Here is a 26,067-nt window from a genome sequence, read left to right on the forward strand (position 1 = left end):
ACTGATTACAGATAATATAGATGATCTACAACAACTAATTAATATAGTAGGCGGACATAGCCAAAACATGGGATTAAACATCAACATCAAAAAAACTAAATTCATGATTATCACTAGGGAAGCGAATATGTTTAGAAAATCTAGAGTAACATATAACGGAAAACCTATAGAACGGGTAGAAAAATTTAAATATCTAGGAACATGGCTCTATGAAGAATGGTCGTCGGACGGTGAAATAAAATGCCGAATTGAACAAGCTCGAAGTACATTCATAAAATTTAAAAATGTATTTATATGTACCGACTTTGATCTTGATCTTAGACTGAGACTTTGATCTTGATCTTAGACTGAGACTTGTACGGTGCTACGTTTGGTCAGTGCTTCTTTACGGGATGGAGGGTTGGACCCTTAAGGTGAAAAACATCAACAAATTAGAAGCATTCGAAATGTGGGTATATCGTAGAATCCTAAAGATACCATGGACTGCCAAAGTAAGGAATGAGGATATTCTCAGGCGTATCAATAAAGACCGTGAACTCTTCAACATCGTGAAGAAACGAAAGATTGCATATCATGGCCATATAATGCGAGGCCATAAATATCAATTCCTTCAGCTGATAGTCGAGGGCAAGATTGAAGGTAAGAGAGGATTGGGACGGAAGAGGATGTCATGGTTACGGAACGTGAGGCAGTGGACGGGTATACAAGATATTCAGACATTGATCCGTACCGCTAGAGATAGAGAAGCCATGAAAAATGTGGTCGCGAACATCCATTAATGGATAAGCATTAAAAAAAGAAGAAGAAAATTCTATTATTATATATTTATTATATTTGTACTTAACATTGAATAAAAAGTCAAATTAGTTCTTAGAAGAATCGATATTAACAATAAATCATCCAAAAATTTGCAAAAAAAGCAAATAAACAAAGTTCGCGTCAAATTCACCTTTAGTGCCGACAGTTATTCATGTTACGTCAACCGTATCGTTGTTTCTTTATACGAGTACTAATGTCAATCTAAAAAAACTATTACGTATCTCTTGTAGATGGTGTTGTGAAGAAGACAATTGGTCGTTTCAATGCTCATCGTCAATCGAGCTGATATGGCTCAGTTGCTCAAAATTTTTCGGTTCTAATAATGATTTAGATTCTCCTTACATAGTGTCTAAATCCACTTTTATTTGCATAAGCGTATTGCCCTTAAAAAACAAATATTCATTGTAGAAAGTTTTTAAGCCCATTTTTTACAAAAAAGCGTTTTGTCCGTCCGTCCGAAAATGTGTAGTAGCGATATCTCCTCACAGGAATCATGTAGCGAGCTCGTATTTTTGGCATTTAGTTCCTATGTAGCTCTAGATGTGCCGAAACGGAATAAACTTATAAATATTAAGAAAAAGTTAATTGAACTAACCAAAATGTGATCCCATAGGCCAAATGACGTGAATTGTCGTGAATCGACATCACTCGAATAGACATCAACTGGCTTCAACGAAATTTTGCTTGTTTTATTTTTCATGGAAGCTTTTTTTTATAAATCAGGATTTTTGTTAATATTTTAATTTAATTTTAATATAGCTAACGGTAAAAAATGCACTAATTATATATTAAAACTTCGAATTTGGATTTTTAAAAACAAAAATTACAATATATGTTTATTAAGCAACGTTAGAACAAAGAATGAATTATTAAAAGAAATACAGTTTTTATTATCTTCTGCGTTTCCGCGAAGTCATCACATTTGTTATATGCTGTCAGCTGTTACTTCATATGTAACTCACTTAAAAAAATCGTTTGTTTGAAGGATAACCACATATCATTACGACACTAAAATCTGTCAGGCAGATCACACGAAAGATGCCTCCTAAGCCTTCGCTGGGTGGGAGGTCTCATTGGATGTTGAGCAAATGTGTTGGGATGGGTTTCCATGCGGTAAGCATATTTTTCATGTCACTCAACAGAAAGTAAATGTCGCATCGAGAAAACTAGAGCAACAAACTAAAAAACATCTTGTGTAGTCACGATCTAAGTTTACAGCTTCGCGTCAGGGTATTAAGATGTTACGTGTTTTCTATTCTTTTGTATGGTGTGGAAGCATGGACACTGACGTAAACAACTCTTAAAAAGCTCGAAGCTTTTGAAATGTAGACATATATGCGTATGCTCCAAATCAGCTCGCAGGATAGAGTGCGTACTGACGACGTTATGGTGTAAATGGAAAGGAGAGAGAGATTGTAAGATCTGTTAAGACCAGAAAATTATCTTACTTTTCATCCAGGGAAAAATAGAGGGAAAACGGAGTTCTGGAAGAAGAAGAGCATCATGGTTGAAAAATTTACGTCAGTGGTTCGGTCAGACAACTAATTCACTCTAAATGTTGGGTACATACCAAGGAGCATTTACAAAAATTTTGAGTACTTTTCGATTGAAATCTTTTTAGAATTGCTATATTTTAGTTGGATGCAGTACCCCATAGTTGAATACCATAACTCCAGATGGGTTTTAATGTGACTTTGTATATTAGCAGCTTGTTTTCGATTGTTAGTTGGGATTTTCGACATATTAACAAAAGAAACTAAAAACTCATCTTAAGAAAAGTTATCAATTTGGGCAAATAATAAATCATTACTTATAATCAAAGAAACTTATATAATTAATTAAATAAAATCCAGTTACTTAAATAATATTCTTGATATTAATCAGCGACCATAAATAAAAACTGAGGGTTATGTAAAGAAAAATCCACAACATTCTAAAAAGAAAAACCCATAAAGATCAAATTATGTAAACAAAACCAGCATTTCATTAGTATAAATGTTACTGTGAATGTCCGAAATGCAGTATATGTTAAGAGACTCTGGTGCCTGTTAACATCCACCAAGGTAGTTGGGTACTGACCGATATTTATCCTTTTCATGACGATTTCGGTCATTCACCGGAGACTGTTATCATAGACCACGACGACTTGGTCAATGCCCATTATGACCGAAATTATGATTGATATAGAGAAATAATGATGTGTGTTCTGGGCCAGTATATGACTAATGAAGTCACAAATTGTTACAATTAATAGAATAATAAATAGATGCAAATTGTTTATTAATCGAAATCATTAAAACAACGTACCTATACTAGGTATAGATCGGTAAGTTAGGTTAGGTTAAGTTAAACAAACATAACCTCTTCTTTACATGTGTTAAAACAAAATAGCGCAGCGACGCATTTTCGACCTTGGTGAGAGAGTGAAGCAGCGTATATTAAAGAGATGTTAATGACGTTCTTGATTTTCGAACAAACGCTGGCGTTTGTTAACATTCACACAAATTGTAAATCGCCGAATCTAAGGTTCACAGTATCTCCTCCGTGTATGTTAACATTCACCGGTGTATGTCCGATTCAAGTATAAATTAAGAACAGTTTTCGAATTATACCATCGAAATTGGTGATTGTCGACATACACTGGTGCATTTTAACATTGAATATTGTAAACATCAAAATAATTAATCTTGTTGATTCAATGGTGAAATTAATTAAGTTCATTCGCTTGTAAAATTATAAAATTGTAATTTTTGTAACGATTAATTTTTATTAAAAAAAAATTTTTAACATGAGTTGTTTTGGTATAAAACTCATTATCAACATATGTGGACCGTTTTCAGTGGCGGGGATTAAGTAGCGACAAATCATTTATATTAATAAAAATATATTCGCATACATAAAACCATAATTTAATTCTATTTGATTGAAAACACACGTCATCCAGTTAAAATCTTATGCCAAATACATACGGGTCGTAGTAAGAAAGTCTACTCCTATACCCCCTTCGATATAAGGTGTGTCCCACATAAGAAACGACAAAGTGCAGAGGCGTATAAAGGAGACTAAAATATGACGATTGGGGGCGATTTAACTTACCAAGTTGAATCCCTGAGGAGTTAAGGGGCCTCATAGTAGAGACCAGAATTCTGAACAATAATTTCTTTGCAACCGTTTAACTAGAAAATACCATACCATAGTTTAGAAACTATTCTTGTTGGATGAAAAGTGTTGTCTCTCGTATGTAAGGAATCGGTAAACGACCAAATAAAAAGACATTTAAAATGTAAATATATATTTTGAAAATATGATATGTGAGATCAGCATAATTTTGCTATAACATTTAATTATTAAGAAATATGTATTACAGAATTTACTTTCTCTTGTTCCATATATTCTTAGATAGAAGTTAATATTTTTTCTATTACCGTTATCATATTTTGGGAAACCTTGGGTTAATTTGATTTCAGCAAGTCTATACAAAGGGTAAGTAAACATATTAATTAGTTGTAAGCATTAACAAGGTTTAAAAATTGGTTGATAAAATTTTTCTCGGAGAAAAAATATCCACTGCTCTCAATATCTACTAAGTTACATGCTTGACATTGGAAAATTTATCTGTGAATAATATATAGAGAAAACGACTACTTTTGTTTAATGAATAATTATTTAGAAATCAAAGCGTTCTAAAGATACATGGTGTAACTATCTTCTAATACAATAGCCTCAATTAATTCTGAGATAGTTTAGATTGAAATATATTCTTCCCAATATATACGAACATTATAGGTCTTTTCAATTACTTAGACGGATAACTCTATTGACTCTATTAGTGACAACTACCCACCACAAGCTAATGCTAGTATGGTTGGTAGGTTTATGTGCATATAATGAATCATTTATTCATCTAGATATGTGTCAGGTTAAACAGTAGCACTTAAATGCTGAACACGCTCGTTTCGATAACCAAGTTGTCGTCTTCAGAGGCTGAAGGTAATCTAAAACCTATTAACTTGACGTATCTGTTTTATACAAAATTTTTTCACTAATAAACCTTCTCCCGCGAAAATTAATTCCAGCGGGAAAATTTTTTTGACGGGAATATTCACATTTAATCTTTGACTACTAAATTATAGAGTAAGGAATTGGCCGTTTGTCCCTATTTAATAATCTCTCACATTTAGCAGTTTCAATGTTACAAATGCATCCACCATTTATAAACCAATTTAAAACACCTTCTGTTAAATATTCCTTCCAATCGCTTCGTATAAACAGGATTGAAAAGTACCTCAGCCAATTTTTCTTGTTTTTCATTTTGTTGTTAAGTAGAGAGTGAATTAATCGATAAAATACCAAATTTGGAGAAGAATGGTATATATGAAATTAGCTGACATGATTGTGACGGGCAGCACTATATTGGGCAGACTAAGTGATCCGTTAATGTCCGTTTTGAAGAGCACATAGCTCATTGTAAATATGGACGGATTGAAAAATCGAGTATAACTGATCACGCTGCCAGTCAAAATCATTACATAAATATTAATAATGTAAAATTGTTAAAAAATTAATCAATAATAAATTTTTGGATGCATTTGAACTCATTGAAATTACTAAATGTAAGAAAAGCTTAAATAGGGACAAATGGCCAATTTATTACAACCCACTCTATAGTTTAGTAGCCAAGGAATAAATGTGAAGATTTCCGCCAAGGAGTTTTTTCCCGCTGGAATTAATTTTCGCGGAGAAGGCTAATTGGCGGGAAAATTTGGTATGAAACAGATCAGTCAAGTCAGATAACCTTCAGTCTCTGAAGGGGTTATCGAAACGCACTTGAGTCAGTGTAATTGTGCGTGTTGGTGTAATCAGAGTGAATATTCAGTAAGAATATCACTAACGGTTCCAGAACTTCCAACTTAGTAATAAAGCCTTTTATTACTAGTGATTGCTTGATTAATTTTAGTTTACCTTCAGTCTCTGAAGACGATAACTTGGTTATAAAAACACGCGTCAGACAGTGTAATTGTGAGAGTTGGTGGGTGTAAACATTGTGTTCACCAACGGATCCAGAAATTCCAACTAAGCATTCAAATTGTTTCATTATTCCAAATAAGTTCATTTTTGTTTGTTTTGACAATGTGTCGGAAGGTAAAAAGCAAGTATATTTTTGCATTTTATATGTGTTACATTGAAATGTTTCAATGAACTTACTACTAACTCCACTCAGTTCCATTGTAGCCTCACTCGTTCAAAAATTTTTGATTTTAATGTGAACAGAATTCTCATCAAAATAATACTTCCCAAGTTAACTAGTTAGCTGGTATACTGTCAAGTAATCCTCAAACAATTAATTAGTAGGGTCTAATTCTTAAAAATAGTGTTAAGTGCAGAGGACAAAGTGTTTCTGGTACAAGATTATTTTCGCTCGTGTGCAAGTCTGCAATACGTACGTGATCAATTCACACAACGGTTCAATAAACGTTCACTACGTTTAACCTGTAATTTTGAAGGTTCGCTCATAAGTCTGACAACGCTGTCGAAAAGATTAAAACGAATCATGTTCGTGCTTGACTGTTGTGTCTATGTTATGATAACACCGTCTCGTCGAGTAGTTGCAATTTCAGAATGAATAATCGATACAAGTTCACGTTTCAAGAGTTTTTTTTTATTTCGTCGTATCTGCGTACAAACGCGGATTATGAAACTAAGTTTACCGAATTTCAACATCAATTTCCGAACTCGCTGCTACCAAATTGTTCAACAGTGTAGAAGATCTACCAGAAATTCTTAAAAAAGGGCTCTGTTTCCGAGACGCCGCGTTCTAGACGACCGGTATCTGTATCAGCTAACGAAAATATGGAAACAGTGACGCTGACGTTAATTGAGCAGTGGAACCAATCTGCAGTGAGGCTATCGAGGGTGATTTCAATCGCAATTCCACTCTTCAATTTTTTGGCCGGATGAAGTAATTTTCAAGCTCAACGGTACGGTCAATCGGCATAACTGCGTGTACTGGAACGACCAGAATCCTCATGTCAAGAATTAAACTTGCCTGGGGTGTGGGTTTGGGCAGGTATCCGATCGAGAGGTCTATTATGGCCGTATTTTTTTGAGATTCACGTAGCAGACCAAAGTTATCTGTAAATTTGCCTAGATTTACGTGGGATTCAGGATGGAGCTTCGCCGCGTACGCGTTATGTGTGAGGGAATACCTTAATGTTCATTTTATAGAATGGATAGACAGACGAGGAATCGTTGAGTGGTCCGTACGGACATGTGAGCTGACACTCTGTGATTTCTTCCTGAGGGGCCTTCTCCAGGAGCACGTTTCTGCAAGAGGACCTCCGAACTGCAATTGAAGAAACTCCTCGCAGGCAGCTTAACATGCTTCGCCGGACCTGCCTCTCCATTAAGAAACGTTACCGTAAATGCATTGTTTCTCAATTTGAGCACTCACTCCACTTACAGTAAAGTAAACTATATATAATATACATAATATTTTCGAGCATTCCGCTTCCTGGATGGACACAGTATAAGTGTATAAATTTTAATGCAAAATGTTGTTTCCATACCCAGACTACGCAGAACGGTAGACAGACATTTTAACTAAGTGCAAATAACTATACACAACGATGGAAAATTATGTACTGGGTAGGAGCGCAGTGCGCTAATTATATAAAGATAAAAACGATGAAAATTGCGTAAATAAAAATAGGATGAAGAAATGAAGGATTGAATTAAATTAAAACATTAAGAAAGAAAATTGACAATTTGACTTTTCGGCGTCGTCGAATCAGTAACTAAATAAGAAAAGTGTAATGAGCTATTTTTACGATAGATACTAGACTTCTGACTTTAGTGAGGTGAAATAAGTGCTCAAGCTTTTGGTTTGAGAAGAAAAATCACCAAGAATCTATAATATTAATCTTATTTATGTTTTAGATGTTTCTGAATAATCCAAAGTTCGGATATTGCTTAGAGGATATGTTACACCAAACGTTTTGGACCTTATTCTTACTATATTTAATCATATTCGTGAAAAAATATCAATATTTCAATATTCACAATACAGAATAACGTAGTTACAACATGAAGTTCAGTGCGAAAAGTTTATAACATGTGCAATAAGAAGGTTTTACAATACATTTATACAGATAATATGTTAGAGAAAAATGATATTTGTTCTACTTTGTGATTAAACAATAAATTAAAATATAAAACGTGAAGGTCGTTCAGGAGAATATTACATTTACAAAAGTTTTACAACATCTCATAAAGTTTCTCCTTTTAAATCACAAAATGAAATCTACGATCCACTCACTTTCTGAACAAAATATAGGAAAATTTAATGATAGAGATCAATTTTATTCATATCAATTTACTATAGTTTCACATATTTTGTATTAAACATACATGGTAAGTAGTGATGTGCTAAATTCTCAATTCTTAAAGCTTAAATTTTTTTGTATAAAAATGAATATTTTACACCCTGCACGGGAACCATAATTGCGTCCAGTAATACTGCAACTAATTCAGCTCGCGATCTTAGCACCTCATGTGCACAATTTCACTTGACCATTTAATTCCATGTGAAGGATCAGAAATTGGTCATAAGAGGTCAGTTGGTTTCATAAATCAGTCAGAGTTACAGAATTTTTATTAAGGATTAACGTTTCTCAAGATCATTGAGAAATTTTAGCACTTCATTCGCGAAAAAACAAAAATTTTCACCTATCCGCGATCAAGAAGTACTCGCTAATAATTGATATAAATGTATAAATTTTTAGTCAGTTTGGTATAATAATAAAAAATTACATCAAATTATAATAAATGCTTGCTAGAAATATTATTATAAAGTAAGCTAGTTAACTATCATCCCCCAAATCCCAAGACAGTATGATCGTAATTCACAAGAGTATCATATTTTTTCTTCCACTATTACATATGAGTTATCTGATTTCTTGCCCCTCTAACTACATTTTCAGTCAAAACAACTTTTATACGCCATTATGTGGGAATGTATTCTTTCTATCGACCTTTTCATTCAGTTGGCCGTAAAACTTCCTAAACCCAATGTAAAATTAACTTTAAAATCAAATTACATATAATCCATCTAATTTAAGTAATACTATTTTGTAGTCTATGTTTTCTAAATGGTTAAGCTTTTGCCGCATAAGAGCCGTGAAAACAATTGAGCTGGTATTCCCTGTGGTGGGCCATTCATACATACAGGGTGTCTAGACCTGACGTGCATCTCAATTCCCGCAGTTTTCCCGCTTTTTCTAATTTTCCCGATATTAGTAAACCAATTTTTAGTAATATTCAATAAACAATAGCATTCAATACAAAAAAAATAATTATCGCTTTTTTATTGTTTTTTCATAAAGAATGATACATATTAGTTACTCATAACAAAATATAAATGAAATATATTATTGAATTAATGACTACTTATATTAATAGCGAATCACAATAGGTTCATTTATTTATTCTTTTCTAAATTTTTGATTTGGTCATTTAAAGCTGATGTTTGTTCTAACAAGTTCTTTCGTTTTGCTTTCAATTCTTTAACTTCTTCTGCTTTTCTTTTTCTTTCATTAGACTCCTTTTGTTTTTGTGCATCTTCATTTTTTTTATTCTGACAGAACTCCACATATCTACTATGCGCCATTTGCACGTTCAACATCATTTTAGATGTGATAGATACGTGTTTGATGCCCCCTGCCGCAGTAACTGCATTATAAATGATGCGCAAGGCAACTAGACTGTTTTCCGCCTGATTTACAACGATTGCCTCTTTGTTTACGGAAAATCCGCGCTCAACTGCTGCATTTCCATGAGATAAAATGAAAATTATTTCTAGAAAATTAATCAAGTTCGGGCAGGTCAAACCGGAATCTTCTATCAATTCTATCCAAAATTTATCAAGCCTTTTTACACTTCGATTATATACCTTCATGGATTGAATGGTGTTAGAAAATTGTAGAATATCTCGATACTCTTTTTTTATTTTGTCAGCCGTCGAGCCAGAAATCAACTTATTCGTGTCAACCAGAACAGCCAAGCAAGAGTCAAGTCGCTGTAGAGCTACGTTGGATTGATGTGCGATTAAATTTGGATTCACACAAGTTATGTACTTTGTAAGTTTATACAATAGAGGTGATCGTTCTTGAATTTTTTTAATATTTTTAACGAAACAATTCTTACAATCAATCATGAATTTAGTCAATAATTCACCAGAGGGCTTGATTTTAGCATTCTTCAATGCGCTCTTAGTTGAAAATCCTATATCAATTTTGCTAGCAGGAAGCAAATTATGTATTAAAACTACAACTTTCTGTGCATTTCTCCGAAAATTCCCGATCTCGAAAAAAAATCCCGTTGTTTTCCCGTCTTTTCCCGCTGCCAAAAAATTCCCGCTATTTCCCGATGGCTAGACACCCTGTAAATACATACCTCCGAGTAAAGTGCAAAAGTTTTTCAATTAGACAACGACGTTCCTCACAGTGACTGGAAAACCGCAAGTCAGCAAATCCTGAAACCAGTTTCTCACTGACTTTTTAAATTTAACCAATGCAATATATTTATTATACGACGTGGTATAAATAACTCCAGGTGAGCTATCTTTTCGATCAGATACAGAGTATTTAAAGAGGTTTGAAGAGGTTATATTATATACATTCTACCAAAGCCAATCTCTACTAGAATAAAACCAAAACTTAAAACTTTAGGATATGGATAACCTATTAGATAAGCACTACGGTAAGGAGTGTAGAAGTTCTGAAATACTTGAAGCAGGTAGTGAAAAGATCTTTCGAACATAATCCCATTAATAATTCCGATGACGAAGGTCAAGTAAATAGTTTTTGTGAACAAACTGACGATATTCCCGACATGTTAATTTAATAGTTTTTTTGTCTTTTGTTTTTTCGGCAATTACGTACTTAACTTTACTTTAATTTTTCTCTCAAATAAAAGTTTAGTTTCTTAAAGTGAGATGATTATCTGTTATTTCATTTTCAAACCACGTCTAATCCGTTTTTAATATTTTCAAAATTCCCTAAATCGATATTTTGGTAGAAGAGTCCACCAAACATTATTACACGTTAATAAGTATATTCTTACATATTTCCCTAACAATAAACAAAGTTTCTCATAAATACTCAGAATAGCCTACTCAACTAGTTTTTTTGTCATTTTCATAAAGTTGTTAATAATGGATTTACGGGGATATGAAACCAGATAACTCATATAAGCTAGTAGTACACGTCCAATTTTATTTTCTCAAGAAACCCACTCTATATGGTTCATATTAAAAAGCTGTAAATGCTCACTGACCTTATACAACTAACCGTTCCAAAGCATGTGCAATACGACAATGACAACTTATTCAATTTTTCTTAATTAAATTAAATTAAACTAACACAATACTCAATCTCTTATGGACGTTATTGTAGAATATAGCGAGCAATTCAGCTTTTATATGAATACGTCCAAGACTAAACTATTGGTATTCTCAAAAATACAAGGAAATGCCACCCCAAGACTCCATGGAGAGATCATTGAACAAGTGTCATCTCTAAGATACCTGGGCACGCTCGTCAACCAGCAATGCGACCCAAAACTCCAAATCTAATCAAGAATTGAGCAAGCGCGGAAAACTGTGAACAATATGAGGACACAACCTCAGCCTGGAACTCCGGACCAGAATGCTCCGGTGTTACAGTGTTACATCTTTCCTGTTTTACTGTACGGATGCGAAGGTTGGACCATGGATGCGGACACAGAGAAGAAAATTGATGCGTTCGAAATGTACGCCAACAGACGAATGCTGCGGATATCTTGGACGGAACATAAAACAAACACAGAGGTCCTACAGCAAATGTCTAAATATATAGAACTTCTCACGACAATCAAAGAGAGAAAGTTGCAGTACCTAGGACATATAATGAGAGGCTAGCGGTATGAGATTCTCCGCCTGAAAATAGAAGGGAAGATCGAAGGGAAACGGTCGGTCGGCCGTAATCAAAATTCATGGCAGAAAGACTTGCGCAGATGGCTCGCACAGAAGTCTACAGAAATTTTCAGAGCTGCTATTTCTCGTGCGACCATATCCATTTGGATCGCTAACCTCTGTAAGGAGACGAAGAAGATGCAATACTATAAGCTGACCAATTATTTTTTTGCAATTGAGATGCTAAAATTTCTCAATGACCTTGAAAAATTTTAACCTTCAATAAAGAATTTCCTAAGCTTGCCAATTTTTAAAACCAACTGACCTTTTATGACCAATTTCTGATATTTCAGAAATTCGTCAATCGACATTTCAGACATTTAAAATTTTGGAAAGTAGAGGTAAAACTAACAATCTGTATATATGATAAAGTGCTCATGGAAATATATTGAACATGGATTGCGCCAGCATTAGCATTTGGTTTATTTTGGTTTACGATGCTTTTTAATGTAGATAACGTTTGGAAATCCCAATGCGCACTGTGTACCTGTAATTACAACGAAGACAACAATACGGCTTCTCCCAATCGAGTCATGCTAATCACAAAGAACGGGTTATTATCCTCTTTCTTAGCGCTAAAGGCACACAAGGTGTACAGATACAGAAAAAACGTTATAAGTGATAGATTGATTCAAGGAGTTTTAGGATCATCGCACCAATGAGGAGCGCAGTGTTCGATCTTCTGTCATTTGGTAGGAAAAGACCTAAAAATTCAATAGAGCGTTTGAACGGTGCCTCCAAATTCCCGTAGTAAAAAGACAAAGAAGGAATGATTTTTGAGCAAGATAGTGACAGGCGATGAAACATGATTGATCTACGTCAAACCAGAATCAAAACAACAGTCTTTCGAATAGCTTCATGATAATGTCCATTCATGGGCGATTTATCAAACTCAACATTTGAATATTTGATTGGGTAAAACTTAATCATCCTCCCTACAGTCACGATCTAGCGCCCAGTGATGTAGAGGTAATGTTTCTCCATTTGAAGAACAACTGGTCGATGAGTGCCTTGACAACGATGTCATAGTGGCTAGGTTAAAGTGGTTGCCAAGACATACGATAATAATTTTAAGACGGGATTAACAAGCTAATTGGACGATATGACAATTGCCCTAATTAGTTAGTAACTCGATTGAAAAATAGGTAAAAGTACAGGCTTTCATGTAAAAATAAAATTAATAAATTACTATGAAGGGTGTGGGGACAAAAAATTCGTAAATTTTTAGACAGCTTAGCAAGTAAAGTAGATGTTCTAAAAGAAAACGGATAATGTGAAATAAATGCCAAGTTCTATAGTGCGGCAGCTAGGGGGGGTCCCGTAATCGTTCATACTCTCCCTTCAGTTTTAGAGCATCTTGCTAAGTTTTTTGATGAGTGGAATCGATTTTTCGAGGGTGCTAGCCCAAATCTGGTCCAGTAATTTGTTTATAAAGCTATAAATCTTAAACAAAAAAAATATGAAAAAAAGTTTCAAAAGAATAAGATTTGTTATTTACAGTTTTTAGCATAAAATTACTATTTAAAAAGTTACCGTCAATATAATGCAAAATTATTGCAAAATTGACGTTTTTTCTCACTTTATACAGAAGTTTCAATGTAAAAATTTTAACCGTAATTTGTGTTTTAAGGGTATACAAATGTAAAAAATCGAGATGCACCTTCATCATCATCTATCAGCCATCTTCCCTCCACTGCTGGATATAGGCCTCCTCTATTTTAAACCATCTGTCTCTATCTTGAGCTGTATGTATCCAATTTCCTACAATTTTCTTTACATCGTCACGCCATCTTGTTGGCGGCCTGCCTCTACTTCTCTTATCCATTCTTGGCCTCCAAAATATTCTTTTCGTCCATCTATTATCCGTCATTCGGGCTACATGGCCTGCCCATTTCCATTTCTTTTGGGTTATAATTTCAATAATGTCCTTAACGTTTGTTCTTCTTCTTATGTTCTCATTTGTAATTCTATCCCTTCTCGTAATTCCCAACATTGCCTTTCCATTGCCCGTTGCGCCACTCTCATCTTTCCTGCAGTTTGTCTCGTGAGGGTAAGCGTCTCTGCCCCATAGGACATCACAGGTATAACACACTGCTCATATACTTTTCTCTTTAGGCTTATTGGTAAGTCTGATTTCAAGGTACTACTCAACTTGCCAAAAGCTATCCATCCTAACAGTATTCGACGCTTTATCTCACACGTTTGGTTATCTCTTCCTATCCTCACTTCATAGCGTCGATATTTATAGTCATATACTTGCGCTATCTCACCTCCATCGATAATTATGTTATCATTTGTTACCAGATTTGTTATAAATTTGGTTTTGTCTAGATTTATTTCTAGGCCAACTTTCATTGTGGTTCTTTTCAAATCCGTGGCCGAGCGTCTTGCATATTGTCGGTGATTATGACGATATCGTCTGCGAAACGCAGGTGGTTTAGATACTCACCGTCGATATTTATACCTTTCCCTTCCCAGTTTAATTTTTTGAAAGAGTATTCCAACACACATGTGAAGAGCTTAGGAGTGATAGTGTCTCCTTGTCTAATCCCGCGTCCTACATGTATCTTATTTGTTGGTTCGTGGAGATTTACATTTAGAGTTGCGTTTTCATATATGTGATTAATGAGCTTTGCGTATCTGTAGTCTATCCTACATTGCACCTTATAATAGCTTAAAGTGCTAATCAATACGAACATTTTGACCTCTTCCAATTATATGTTTTCGACCCTTAGTTATAATGTTATGTAAGTTTTAAATTGCTAGATCAGAGGCTAGTGCGCGTCCGCGATTACTTCTTACTTAATTGAAATGAATTTTTTGTGGTCTCAAAAATATATTTATATTAAAAAATTTCTATTATTTCAATTTTTTATAAAATAAGCTAAGAAATTTAATAATTTTAATCGTTTGTTGTATCAGAATTATTCTTGCGAGTATTATTTTAGAGAAATAATGTTATATTATACACTGGCGAGTAAAAAATTGAGTCCACTTTAAAATTTTCATGTTTTTTGAAATTTTACATTTTCAGATAGTATTCGAAAACTGTACATCATTGCATGTGCTTTTGTAAGCTGATTGTGATACTCTATACTAAAGAAAAATGTATTTTTTTCTTGGATTTAATGATTTATTCTGAAAAAGCAACAAATTAACATTTTGGGCGAAATTCAACATTTTGTTGTTGGGGAAGATATGGAACGAACAAAATAAAAAAACTTGACACTAATAACGTGTATTCCCTCCTCTTGCATTGATGATTGCTTGAAGTCGGCGCGGTATACTTTGATTTAAGTTGCGGATCACGTTCTGGTCGGTGTTATCCCAATCCTGCAACAGCAATCTTCTCAACTCCTGGGCAGTTCTTGGCGCTGGTGTGTGCCTACGGATCAGTCGTCCCAACTTGTCCCGGACATGTTCTTTGGAATTCATGTCTGAGCTGCGGGCTGGCCGGTCAAACCGTCTAATTTCTACCTCATTTAGATACTCCCTGACCATTCTGGCTGTATGTAGTTTCGCATCATCTTGCGTAAAAATGCCACGTTCCCCCATAGTCACCATGAAAGGCTTGGCATGGTCTTCTAGCAACTCCGTAATGTACCTGTGAGAGGTTAGGGAACCAACTCTGTACGAGCTTATGCAGAGTGATTCCCGCCCAAACCATAACTGACCCACCGTCAAATGGAAGACGCTCGTCAATTCAAACTTCAGCATATCTTTCCCCAGGTCTTCTCCACACTCGTCGACGCTCATCTAACCCAGTAAGGCACAAACGCGACTCATCTGAGAACATTACCCAGCTCCAATCATCATTCCAACGAAAGTGATCTCTGGCAAATGTCAATCTTGCAGTCCGATGCTGGCGTGGCAACAGGAAACCTGTAGCCATTCTTCTGCATGACAGTCCAGCAGCACTCAGTCATCTCATTGAGTGGTAACTCTTTTTCGCCCAGACCCTGGTCTTCTAGTGATAAGGCCAGTTCCAGAAAGCGCTGATACACTCTGCACACCACAAAAACTAGCACCAACAATTCTTGCAGTTTCACGTTGCCCCCGATCATCTTGTAACAGCGCAACAATTCTTGCCACAACAATCTGATCTAAAGGCATTATGAGCCTGTTAAATCACTACACTTTGCAATCGTTAGGTTTTACACAAAAAATCAACAGTAAACTGGAAAACAGGCAAAGGAAATGTGAATGTTCAATTAGCGCAAAGGCACATTTTTCATCAAAGTCGTACTCGAATACATCGAATGACAGCTGTCAAGTCTCGGAAAAAATTTGCTTTAACGCCTACTAATCTTTATCAATATTGAGGCTAAAATTATTTCTTAAGTGATCTCAATTTTTTGCTCGCCAGTGTATATTCTTCAGAAAGTTTATCTGCTTATCCCAAATGCCGAAACAAAATTTCATTTTTATATGCGATAACCAGCTGCGACACTTCGCCAGCAATGTACAGAAGAAGTAAAACGTCAGTCAGTCAGTCAGTCAGAAAAAAAAAACATTTGACTGATTGCGCTGAAGTATTTAGAGAAATTGATTACACACCTTAAACAAAAATTACGGAAAGAATTAGTTTTCTTCTTGCGGTTTATGGAGCTCCGAACATCGATAAATACCGATACTCAACTTATATAAAAAATACGCGAAATAAGAAACGAGTACAACTACCAACATTAGCATCTGCTATTCAACACTTGTATCGAGTATACTATCAAGTTCAAACATACCTAGGCAATCAACTGAACTGAAATGTAGTGCCAAATGTGGCTGTAAAAAAAGTCGAGTTGCTGTGCACCAATTGCCAAGGTCAGTCTTGCTCAAATGTCCAGTTGAGTACAATAGAGAAAGATTCTTGTGATTTTAATGAAGAGACCAATGACTCAGCCACATTTGAACAATTTATGAACATCCAGCAAGAAGAAGAAGAAGAAGAAATCGAAGAAGATATGACTGTTGAAGTAGACTTTCAAAAGTATGAATCTGATTAACACATCTAAAGAAATCAAAACAATGGTTAACCCAATAATCAAAAGCAATATGAATAATAAGGTAATATCTAGAACATGACGGGTGTTGTTCCCTTAAATTATCATGAGGGCTATTTTTGTTGAGAATTTTAAGATCTGCAGCTTTGGTTTGAGGTTTTATTTGATTAAACTCTCCGTTTTTGAGAAAAATCTAAAAAACGTCAAATTTTGACCTTTGACTCCGAATAAATTTTGTAGCACACATAGGGGATTTCTAAAACTTTTTTTGTAATGGTAAACCCCAGCTTTCCACCAATATTTGGTTGTCCGGGAATTTTTGTTATTAAAAAAAAACACATGTAAGGCATTACTAGACAATTGTTTCATGTTATTTCGAAAGTTTTGGTAGACCAAAGCCAACCATTTATTTCGAAAGTTTTGGTAGACCAAAGCCAACCATTTATTTCCAGCTTTCGACTTCAATTCCAACATTCTCTCATATATTACTTTAACAGATCCCACATTCTTTGAAGCAACCAAAATAGAGCTTCTGATTGGAGCAGATACCTATCGGTCCCTTCTCCTAAACATTCAACATAAGCCTGTAACTTGAGCTTAACAAGTATGTTTTTCAAAGGGTGGGAGGTGGGTGTAAGTCGATAAGGAGTCACCTTCACTTGGTAATATTACAAGCAAATATGAGCTCAGAGGTGCGTTTTGGTATTTTTTGCTACGTTATCAAATATGGACCCTTTTCCGGCATCTGAAAATAAACTGTTTATTCTAGTTAGCTGCTGCTGTAGAAGTGAGCAATTAGTATCAAAATATCGTCCCCTTATATGTTTTGCACCCCTACTACCTCTTTGTAACACTAAAGATCAAAACCATAAAATCATAACCAGACTTTCAAGAATGAATTTCATTTAAAAGTTATTGAGTTGCAGTCAAACAATTTTTCAGTAATGTTAATACAGTTTATAAAGAGAGAAAGAGAGAAATATTACTACATTTTGCTACGATTATCTTTTATCAAAAACTGCTCATAGGACAAGTTGATTTGAGATACTAAATGAAACTGTAATGTGTTCCACGACGAGTTAAGACTATCTGTATATGGCAAAATACGGTTCTACCGGAAGTCGCCTGTAACTTTGTTATTTTAAACGGAACACCCTGTATATTAACACATCTACGTAAAATTTTAGTATACTTTTGTTTAAAAACTTTTCTCGAAAAATGCATACTTTTTGAGTTATTAATTTTTTTGTAAAAAATGTGATCATTGCAGACCCTTAAAATTATTATTTTGCGAGAATATTCTTAAAGATATGAAAATGGTTTCGGTTCGATTGCTTTTAGCAAGGTCAGACGTATTTGAATCTATTTTAAAAAATTTTATATTTTATACCGGGTGTGTATAAAAAGTGTTCAAAGTTAACTTCATAAATATCAAATTTCTTTATTTTTTTTTAAATAGAACCACCCGGTTTATCTATTTTAATGCATTTAGGGGTAAAAAATAAGGCTTTATTTTATACAGGGTGTGTATAAAAAGTATTTTTTTCAAATAGAACCACCCGGTTGTTCTATTTTAATGCATTCAGGGGTAAAAAATAAGGCAAATTCATGTATACTTTTACCTAAACCCTACCGTTGTCCAGACATTAAATGTTTTCTGTAAATTTTTGGAGTAAATTTTACGTAGATCTCAAAGATGTATTAATATACCGGGTGTATTATCCAAAGTAACAAAGTTACAGTCGGACCGGAAGTCGGCCATCGTTGAAAATATTATAGTTAAAAAGATCGTATCCGAAAACCCAAACGTAGAAATATTCATGATTTTACTATAAGTATTTTGCCATGTACAGATAGTTTTAACACGTCTTGGGACACCATGTATAATTACCAGAAAATTATCTGGCTACAATTTCTAAGTACAGAAAGTTTTTATTAATTTTTTCAAATAATAGATACATATTTACAATATTTATAGTACCCTCCTTTTCTTAATATCTAGTGTATATAAAAATCACATTGTTTTAAATACATTTACCCATCCAACATAAAGAAATATCATCAATTTCACTTCTTTTACATTCTATATAAATTACAAATAATAAAAACTAGATTTCACGAATTATTGTTCCATTTCATAGTTTGTTAACGAAAAAAACTATATTTTATTTGTAAATGTTCTAAGATTACGAAATGTCAACCATTGGTTTGTTCCTACAGAGATCACAAACAAATTCTGATTCGGCGCACAAAACTTTTTATACCTTGTTAAGTTTATAAATTTTAGTGGTAGCATTAAAGAGTTTCATGTATATTGATAATAAGGTCCTTGCATACTCTTTTTTATACCTTAAATACGTTTAGTATGTCGTTTTCAATCACATACTACTTTTTAATTTTTTTAAACGGTATATTAGTTGATAAAAAAAAACAAATAAATTTAAATACCTAAATGACGCGCCAAAACGCATTTGTTATCACATGACTGAGTGTGACGTAGAAAGTAAGTAAATAGCATTGAAAGATAATACAAATGTTTTAACATCGAAAGCTTTAATCAAAACATAACTTTCGAAGCTATAATCTACTACATTCTAATAAATTTAAAGCAAACAAAATTATTATTAGCAAAGAACGTAGCAACCATGAATGCATCTACCTTAGGTAGATTGTCCGATCTTGCTTCGATAAATCCTATTTCGGCCATTATTTCAATTAGAATAAAATCCAAATGGCACTAAACAACCAATTACCTCAACTCACAACAGAATGGCGTTTGAAAGACGACACGCGTCGACCACGTTTCAGTATTTACTTACTTTCTACGTCACAACCGCAGTAACCAATAGAAGTATGTTTTCTGTCAATTTATATTTGAGATTTATAATATTTTAAGTTATAATATAATAAAATTCAACCTAAATTCATAAATAAAAGGTGGTATATAAATTTTTAAATATGTTATTTACCCAAATTACCGACCCCTGCAAGGACACTATTATGTTGAAATGCACCAATTCATTTGAGTATCATATACTTAATAAATAAAATAGGGGGGAGTGGGTAACAATTAGACAATTAGAAGTCTGTTAAAACTTCTATTTGAATGGTTGAGCTATCTGGTGGTAGAATGTTGTACTAGGACCTTCTTCTCCAATATGTTTACAGATACTACAGAATTGAGTTCTTTTGTTTTTAATTTATACTGTAATAAAGGTAGGTAAACTTTTTATTTACCTATTCATTCAGTTTTATTATTTACTGCTGATTAGGGATTGACAATTTCCATATAAATTGTATTAAATTTGTAACACACTAAATATACATCAGATGTGAATGTGAATTACTTTGTAGGTTAAGTGGTAGTCAAAAGAATTTTTAAAATGGTCCGTTGGGTAATAGCGAGACAAACTGCTTTGATAAGTTGGAATTTCTGGAACCGTTGATGATATTCATACTGAATACACTAATTACACCAACACTTTTAATTACACTGTCTGACGCGCGTTTCGATAACCAAGTTATCGTCTTCAGAGACTGGAGTTTACCAGATTTGGCTCCCAATTTTTTCCAAATTATTATAATGGTCATATTTGGCTCCTTGGCTAAAAAATATGCCAGCCACTGAAAAAAAATTTGAAGACTGGTTTACTCGAGAACCAAATTTGGTGAATATAAATATTGAACTATTGATAATGAGTACTGATGAAGAGAGCTCAGATTCCGAATCGGATAAACGCTAACCAAGATTTTTTGCCGCAAACCCACAGTCTGAGGCAAATATTCTGCCATCAACGTTCCAGGTGTGTGAATCTATTAACGCTCCTAATATAAATCATTTAAAGTGTAATTTCAATTTAGTTAAGAGGACCCGCAGTTGGTTATCTAAATATTACGTCACTTTTGTGAATTTCATGAATATGTACCTATTTATGTAAAGTCCCAATTATCCTGCAAAAAATCAGTTCTCCAGAAAGAAGCCAGCACGGCTAATTTAATTTTGGATTTTATAACTTATTCATCCGGTGCATCGATAACCATATACATAAAATGGAAACAATTCAAAAAATTAAATTTCTTCTTCAATTGCCAATTTGTTAAGAGACCGACCTTTGGAATAGTCAAAACGATTATTTCGACTTGTTGAGTTGACAGAAATTTTGATTTTATTCATATGAATATTATTGCTAATGTATTAGTCACGTGATAGAATACCTCTATCGTTTCTACTGTACATATGTTGAAACAAGTGATAGTATTGATACAAAATATCAAATGGAACAATAGAACCCAAGCAAAACAAATCAATTATAAATTGTGAACAATTTGGGTGCATCGGGAAATCAAAGATTTATTGTCAAAATTTACTATAAATTAATACTTTAAGGCCTCCCGTTCACTGGAAGCAGAGTGCTGTGAAAAGTTGTAAATTCGTTTAAATTCTTACTAAAACGCGCGAACGATCCGAACACGTCAGTCGGTCGGAAAGAGCGTCCAGGCTCGTATTGCTCATCTATTTTTATCTGAACATCTGACATTTAGTTGAGTGCTATATATCAATATTGTAAGGAAATGCATCATTTCTGATTCCTTAGTTCAAAAAAATGTGTCCTCAAATGCTAATTCTGGGTAAGTACCTGAATTCTCAATACCAGTTGGTTATGTTGGTAAAGTTGCCAATTTCGCACCGGGTCCTAAATCGCACCACTGTAAATTTGAAGAAAACTGTTAAGCATATTGGCCATCTAACGACTGTTTTGAAAAATAGTAGCTTCAAGTTCTGTAGCAAGCGTCATTGAATTTGCGCGAACGGTATGCATGGTAAATCGATACAAAATTTCGATCGAAATATTTTTCCAAGAGTCGTAAGGCTCTAGCTACGAGGTAAGTAATAATAAGTAAACTAATAGTTAAATCGGAAGATGTCACACGTTTCCAACACCGCACCACTAGTGAGTTGCGCAAATCGCACCAGTGCGATTTAGACATCTATCGAATACTTGTGTAGGTATCGTTCAAATATCCACAGTGATTTATTATTTTGTGTTTAGATTTAAACAATGGAAAAGAGGCAATATGGCAAAGGAGCCTCCAAAACATGTAAAATGCCATTAAAGAGTACAAAAAAGAAAGGATTGGCCTGAATAAATACAGATTCGCAAGAAAACATTTACAAGGTATATAAGAGTTCAGGTAAAAAGGGAAATAGTGTCTAAAAGGTCGGATTCATTAAATGGAAGGTTCATCCGCTAAAATTGAAGAGAAACTAGTTTTCCACATCCTGAAAAGTGAAGAGTTGCTGTTCGGAATGACGATGAACGATATAGGAAATTTGCATACGATATTGTAGATAGCAAACTTTAAAAATCCAATCAACAAAGAAGAAAAAAGAGCAGGAAAGAAATAAAACGTATCATAAGCTAAGTTTACGCCAAATAGAAGTATTTCAATGGTTCGTTCCAATGGATTTATCAAAATCAAAGTTTATTTGATTGTTGATTAAAATAAAAGATGCTTTATCCATCTACAATGTCGATGAATCTAGTTTCTCCACTGCGCAGAAAAAAAATGTTCACATGTCGTTGCTCAAAAAGTAAAAAATAAAATAGGCTAATGGAGAACGAGTAGTCTACATGACGCTGGTTGCTTCTGACAACTTCGTACCCCCAATTATTATTTTCAAACGAAAGAGGATGCACCCAGCACTTGCCACCTGGAAGTTTAATCGTAGTATCGGATTCGGGATACATCAGCTTTTTGTCAAGTGGTTGAAACACTTTATATCTTACGTGAAACAAAGTAAACATCCGAAAGTTTTATAAGTGTATTTGAAGGTAACACGACCCAAACTTGGAGGCATCAATTTATTACGTGAAGGGTACTAATACTACAACTATCTGGCCATAGATTGTAACCTTTGGATGTCGCCATCTTTAGACCATTAGAAACATATTATGATGAAGCAATTATGAGATGGATGCGCTGTAATTTGGGATGATCGGTTATCAGAAATTTGTACGTAAGTAACGCCACAAGTGGTTTTCGAGCTACCGGGATTTGGTATTTTCTTAAGCTAACTGCATAGTAAGTGAAAATTTAAATCTTTCAAACTCTCACCTCGAAGTTGAAGAAGATGCAGAAAACATCAGATCAAATTTGAGTAATGGTGATAGAGACATTAATAAAATCAAAACTGCAATTCCTAATGCAAATACTGATAAAATGGTCGCAACCATCAGCACTGTTTTTGAAGTCGAAACAAGTATATCTTTAAATGATGCCAATCCAATACCTAAACGCAACAAGAAAACAACGAAAGAGTAAAGGAGCTCAGAAAGCAAAGATCTTGACCTTCAGCGGTAGAAATAAGAATCGGAAGATTCTAAACAAAAGCAAGTACAAAAGGAAATGAGTAAGAAAGTAAAGACTACAATAAGGAATGTGTTTTCAACAGTTAAATATGCAAAACACACAATAGTTGGGATGTTAGAGGATTCAGAACCCAGTGGAGCGAAGAAAATTGCAACAGGAACTAAAAATGTAGACATTTCATGTGATAAGTAAGAATGATTTTGTTTTCTTTGTAACGATATTGAAGATATAGTACGATTGCATACTAGAGTATGCAATCGATGGGCACATGAAATGTGTGAAGGATAAGAGGGTGATACATTCAGACAAAATATTACTTGTGATTTTTGTACTTTTCAATTCATTTTGATGTTTTGTTGCCTCTAACTACAGAAACTCGATTATCCGGACGCCAGTTATACGGATTCGCGATTATCCGGACTATAAACTTCGACCAATTAAATAATTGAGTAATATTCAGCCAAGTTACAAAATGTTTAACGTATGTACTAAAAGTCGAATTTATGCAAGCCGAACTAGTCGGAACTGGCATTACCCCGTCCGCCCACGTCAAAACGTAAGAGAGTGCTGTTATAGCTTAAAGACAAAATAAATATTATTGATTCATTAAAAACAAGAGAAACCGGTTGTAAGTTAGCTGATGAGTATGGAGTAGGTATTTCCACGATATTAGGAAGATTGCCAATTCAAGTTTGTTGTACACCTGTAAATTAGATAGTGACGACGGGAGTAAAAATTGGAAAATGATGAAGAAACTGAAAAACGAACTTTTAGAAAACGCTTTGTACTGTTGATTTTTACAAAAACGATCAACTGGACAGCCGATATACCTTTACTCTGCGAAAAAGCTTTACAGTTAAATAAAAAATTAGGTTGTGATGAATCGTTTGTCATAAGTAACGGATGGTTATACAGATTTAAATCTCGTCATGGAATTCTTAATTGGAAATAAAAAGTGAACAAATGTCAGCTAATGTAGACGCAGCAAACTCTTTTAAAGATTATTTTAAGCAGAAATTGGATGAAAATAACTTTGACTTGGATTTTGTTTATAATGCTGATGAAACTGGAAATCATTACCTACAAAATCGTTAGTTTCTAGGCGAGATAATTCTGCTCCAGGTTATAAAACTAGCAAAGAGCGAGAACTATTTCAGTCTGCGCTAACGCTACCGGAACCCATAAAATACCTTCGCTCCTCATCGGAAAATCAACAAAACCCAGATGTTTTAAAAATATCAAAGTGCCCTTAATTTTTAAAAATCAAAAAAGTGCATGGATGAACTCTGAAATATTCATTGACTGGTACGACAACACTTTTATCCATGAAGTAAAAAAAAACAAAACAAAATTGGCAAGCAAGGTTATATACTACTATTACTGGATAATGCGCAAACCCATCCTTCGGTTGAATTGTTAGAGAGAGAAAATGGAAAGTTTAAATTAAAATTTTTGCCTCCTAATTTGACATCCTTGCTACAACCAATGGATCAAAGTATTATTGAAAAAACTTATAGAAAACAACTTTTACGTAGGTTGTGATCTGTTGATGAAGATGATGTAGAAGTCGTTTTATCATGAATATAATGGAGTGTTGTTACATGGTTGTAGATGCGTGGGATTGAAAGGAAAACTTTTAACAAGGCTTAGAGCAGAGAAGAATGAAAATTCAATAACCAATACGGATGATTTCATTTTGGAGGATATGAATGAGCTAATGTTGAAGATACAAGTATGCCAGAGTGGGTCACTTGTCAAAGCTTTCAGATTATGTCGGATGACGAAATCGTAGAAAACATATTGCAGATAATTGAACAGCAGGAAATAAAAAAAGATGAAACATAAGAAAATCTAGATGTGGAAAATGATGTAGGATCATCTTATGATGAAGCACTTCAGGCTCTGGAAACAGATCTCAAATGGTTTGAAAAACAAACAGAGAGTGATACTGTGATATTATTAAATTATTATTATTGGTTAATAATTTTATTATTTATTAACAAATATTACTATTATTGAACTTATTTTACTTCCCAAAACCCGCTTTTCTTTATACATTCAATTATCCGGACTTTGGATTATACGAAACCATAACGACAACATTTAATCCGGTTAATCGAATTATTTATACCTCCCGATTTAAAAGTATAAGTTTTATTTCCAAATTTTGATATTTTATGAATTTATTTGTGTTAACTTTCCGTAGTTTATGAACAAACTCCTTTCTGATTTAAAATATGTTCCGTTCTAACATATGGTGCGATTTAGGAAACTATTTACAAATTTGGGGTGGCCAAACTTGAGGAATAATAATAACTCGACAAAAAATTGCGGTTATTTCAAAAAATAATTCGAACATTTTCTGAATTATGCAATAAAATGCTAAGGAGCAGCAACAAAGTGGTTAAAAATAAAATTAATTAGTTATAAATTTGTTACAAACAATTGAAAACATTCCTCAGAAATATTCATGTTTGAATTTTTTTGTTTAGAAAACTAATTTTCCATTGAGTAATAATTTTTAAAGCTTTATTATCATCATCCCTTAAGCTCTAGCTACCCTCTAGCTCTTTTATTGGATTTTTTTCTAGCATTCATCGTTTGTCAAAATCCCGAAAAAGAAACCTTTTTTATTAATTTTTCTTGCCCTTACCTGGGGGATAGTTCCAAAAAATTCCTGATAAATGACAAAATATTTATTTAAGGACCCATTTTTTTGGACTACCAAAATAAGAGTGGTTGTTACCGCCACAGATGAGAACTTCTTTTAGTGTTAATGAGTTCAACTCCCATCTAATATATCGATTACTTAAGGTTTATATTTCTAGTAGGAAAAAAAGGACGAGAGGCATTCGGACGATTTTCGAAGCC

At 34.0% G+C, this 26,067-nt stretch overlaps 1 protein-coding gene across 1 annotated transcript; it reads right to left on the minus strand.

The window, feature by feature from the left end:
• Nucleotides 1-13,774: 13,774 nt before the first annotated feature.
• On the minus strand, nt 13,775-14,182 carry LOC130441151 (uncharacterized). The gene has a single exon (XM_056774709.1). It carries the CDS (start codon nt 14,180-14,182, stop codon nt 13,775-13,777), a length of 408 nt encoding a protein of 135 aa, XP_056630687.1.
• Nucleotides 14,183-26,067: the final 11,885 nt, after the last annotated feature.

This window comes from Diorhabda sublineata, chromosome 3 (assembly GCF_026230105.1).
Source record: "Diorhabda sublineata isolate icDioSubl1.1 chromosome 3, icDioSubl1.1, whole genome shotgun sequence".
NCBI lineage: Eukaryota > Metazoa > Arthropoda > Insecta > Coleoptera > Chrysomelidae > Diorhabda > Diorhabda sublineata.